General features: G+C 39.4%; 1 protein-coding gene across 1 annotated transcript; it reads right to left on the reverse strand.

Annotated features, from left to right (window-relative positions):
- Window positions 1-1600: 1600 nt before the first annotated feature.
- On the reverse strand, window positions 1601-2654 carry LOC110334072 (olfactory receptor 2W1-like). Its single transcript, XM_021215919.1, has one exon. The coding sequence runs from the start codon at window positions 2632-2634 to the stop codon at window positions 1690-1692; it is 945 nt and encodes a 314-aa protein (XP_021071578.1). The 5' UTR covers window positions 2635-2654; the 3' UTR covers window positions 1601-1689.
- Between the last annotated feature and the right edge of the window lie 981 nt (window positions 2655-3635).

Raw genomic sequence — 3635 nt, forward strand, 5'->3', positions numbered from 1 at the left:
TCTTCTTCTTCTTCTTCTTCTTCTTCTTCTTCTTCTTCTTCTTCTTCTTCTTCTTCTTCTTCTTTGTCATCATCATCTTCTTCTTCTGCTTCTTCCTCTTCTTCCTCTTCCCTCTTCTTCTTCTTCCTCCCGCTCCTTTTATTTTTTAGTTATGATATAATCACATCGTTTTCCCCTTACCTTTCTTCAAACCCCTTCTTGAGCCTTCTGGAAATCATGGCCTTTCTTTCCTTTGGTTATTATTGTTACACACACACACACACACACCTTAATATTCTTTGCTTGTCTGTTATTCTTTGTCTAGGAGTGGGGTCCCATGAGAATTCCTCATTCCATGTTAGCATGTGTCCTGGTACTATACTCTAGGAAGCTGAGAAAGCTCTGAGTGTCTAAAGTCCTAAGTGGATGTGTGCTGTTTGCATAGCACAGATACAACAAGGACTCCAAAACTTCCATCCCTTGGGAAAAGAGTAAAGCCTTCCTCCTGAGGAGTTCATGTACGCAATATGTGCAAAAAAAAGAAAAAATGTCCACCGTAGCTTTCTCTGAGTCCCTGGATATTTACGGCCGGGAGACTGCTTCCCTACTGTGATGTCTCTCTCTGGCATTAACTAACCCGACATTCTTGTTCAGCTCTAAATAATAACTCTGCTTCTTTATTTATCTGTGTGTATAAACCCTGCCTTTGGCTCTCAGACTACTGAAACAATGAAATCCAAGAAATTTGGATTTTCCTAAGAATCTAGAATTGAGAAAAGTAAAAGAACGAAGCCTGTTGCCAACCAGAGGAGTTTGTTTCCTGAAGAGAGATTTCACTCAGTTCTGACAACTTGTCACACAACCTTATGGGAGAAATAAGCATGGTGTTAATGCTGGATGGGGCCATACCTCAGAAATTCAAGAGCCAAAAATGAGGACAGAAGGTGGCAGCCTCCTTACAACATTTGTGGGCCAAGCGGTGACCTGATGCCATTAATTCTCATGGAGTGCACTAATGATGCTAAGATCCTGGACTACAGCCATAGTGCCACCATGCTCTTGCAAGAACAAGTGTCAACAATGGAATGTGCACACGGGCAAGAACATACATTTGGAATTTAAATTTTGGAGAATTTTTTAAGAGGGACCTAAAGTATAGATCCTACATGTTCTATTGGTACTGCAAACATGGGATGATGGATTAGTAGATTAGCAATGACAATAAAAATGGATGGATTTGTGCTATCTTTAGGTAGCTCTGTTAACACACAATAACATAAAACATGATTCATTGTTTTCATGTGGCCACTAAATTCACTTAAACCCATATAAAAGGGTTAAAAGCTTTAATATTTGTTGATAGCTACTTCCTCCCACTATGCCTTGTTCCCACTTCCCTCCTCCCTCTCCATAATTGCTTTTCTCATTGATCTGATAAAACACCTGACAAACACAGCTTAAAGAAAGAAGGGTTTATTTTGGCTCCAGTTTCAACACATCCACTGCATCACAGTCAAAACATGAAGCAGCTGACTGCTTTGCATCCACAGCTGTGAAGTTAAACATAGTGAAAGTCGTCAACATTGTGCCTGAGAAAATTCTAGGTACAGATGATGCCAGGGAAATGGTCCTGAATGAACTGATCTGCCATTATGACAAGGGCCAAGATATATCTCCACATTCTGGTTGAATATTTTTTTTCCATTGACCTCACACTTTGGCAGAATGCTTGTCCATTCCTAAAATTCTCTTCACTGCATTCTTTACATCTTTGTTTCTTAAGGTATAGATCAAAGGGTTAAGGCTGGGGGTGACAATGGTGTAAAAAAGGGTAAAAAATTGTCCTTCCTCATGAGATATGGTATTCTGTGGTTTCATATACATGTAAATGAGTGTTCCATAAAACAGGGTTACTACTGTGAGGTGGGAACCACATGTATTGAGGACCTTTCTCCACCTTGTCGCTGACTTGATCTTCATCACAGCTTGAGTGATAACCGCATAGGAGATGAGGATTAGAGATAGAGGTACTAGAAGAAATATAACTCCAAGAGTAAACACAACAATCTCAATCACTCTGGAATAAACACAAGCCATCTTGATCAATGCAGGCATTTCACAGAAAAAATTATCCACTTCCCGGTGCCCACACCTTGGCAACTTCAAAGTCAAGGAACAAAGAATTAATGCACTGCCAAGACCACCCAACCAGGCTGACAGCACCATCTTCTGGCAAAGGACAGGGTGCATTATTACTGTGTAGTGAAGAGGTTGACAGACAGCAGCATAGCGGTCATAGGCCATCACAGCCAAGAGGAGACATTCTGTGGCTCCCAGGTCCAGGGCAAAGAAGAACTGGAGTACACACCCTCCATATGTAATAGACTTCTTTGGGCCCCATAGATTTACCAGCATCTGTGGGACAATGCTAGTAGTATAACAGAGGTCCACAAGAGACAAATTAGATAAGAAGAAATACATGGGAGTATGGAGCTGAGAGTCCAGATAAGACACTAGAATAATGGTTGTGTTTCCTACCAGAGTCACAATATAGAAGACAAAGACAACTGCAGAGATGATATGCTCCAGTTGGGGTCGACTGGAAAATCCCAGCAGGATGAAGTCCGTCTCAGAGCTTTTGTTGTTTAATTCCATTGCTCCTTAGGAAAGGCTAGAAAACAATATTATAATAATCAAAATTTATTTCAGCCTTTTGTAGGATGGAAAGTCTCTGTATTTGGTCATGAATGTCTAAAATCCATGCATTTGCACCTGTCTCCTTATTAAAGCATATTTTAAAATATCTGTCAGTGACCAGAGCTTCTCCATAGTTATTTGTAGCCAAGTGATTTTTACAATGAGCTGAACCCAGTCCCTGTGCATTAGGAATACTGAAAACTATGAATATGCAGTATCATCTCACTCATGGTTCTGTGTGTTTTAATTTTGTGTTAAAGAATAATAATTATAAAAGTGAAATTACATACTATACATGATGTATGTATAATATATATATATATATAATACATACATGTGTGTGTGTGTGTGTGTGTGTGTGCATGTGGTGGGGGTGAACTGTTACCTGTGGTGGCCTTGAACCACCATACTCTGATGGAATGGAAAAGATCTTGAAATATCCCCCTGGAAATATGACATTTATCACTTGATTGTGATTAATCTTCCCTTTATCAAAGGAACTGAGCTTCAAGCAAAAAATTTTTTAATTTTTATATGCTCCACCTCTTGACAACACAATCACTTTTTCTTACATTCTTTTACAGATGCCTACATTCCAACCATTATAACCATCATAATCACACCTCCTCCTCCTCCTCCTCCTCCTCCTCTGAGTTTTTCTCTATTCATCATCATGGGCATTGTGCTTTCTGTATCCGTTTTGGTGTTCACAACTATACTTTTTTTGTGATTGCCATTGATATGTCTTTGTCAAGAAACAATAACCTTTCTAAGTATTAACCTTTGTGTGTTTGTCCCATTTTAATACCTTTAAAGTATTGTGCTACACGGTCTGCTTGACTTTATGGATTTATTTCAGGGTTAAATATTGAACTGGTTCTAGAATCTTTTAGACATCACAGACCTAACAGCCATGTCAGCTTCTGTTCCCTCATCCACTCCACAGAAGTAGCCAGACA

This window comes from Mus pahari, chromosome 16 (assembly GCF_900095145.1).
Source record: "Mus pahari chromosome 16, PAHARI_EIJ_v1.1, whole genome shotgun sequence".
NCBI classification, from domain to species: domain Eukaryota; kingdom Metazoa; phylum Chordata; class Mammalia; order Rodentia; family Muridae; genus Mus; species Mus pahari.

What these genes read in the sequence shown, in the direction of transcription:
- LOC110334072 (XM_021215919.1), bottom strand. Translation starts at nt 2,634, where the DNA reads ATGGAATTAAACAACAAAAGCTCTGAGACGGACTTCATCCTGCTGGGA.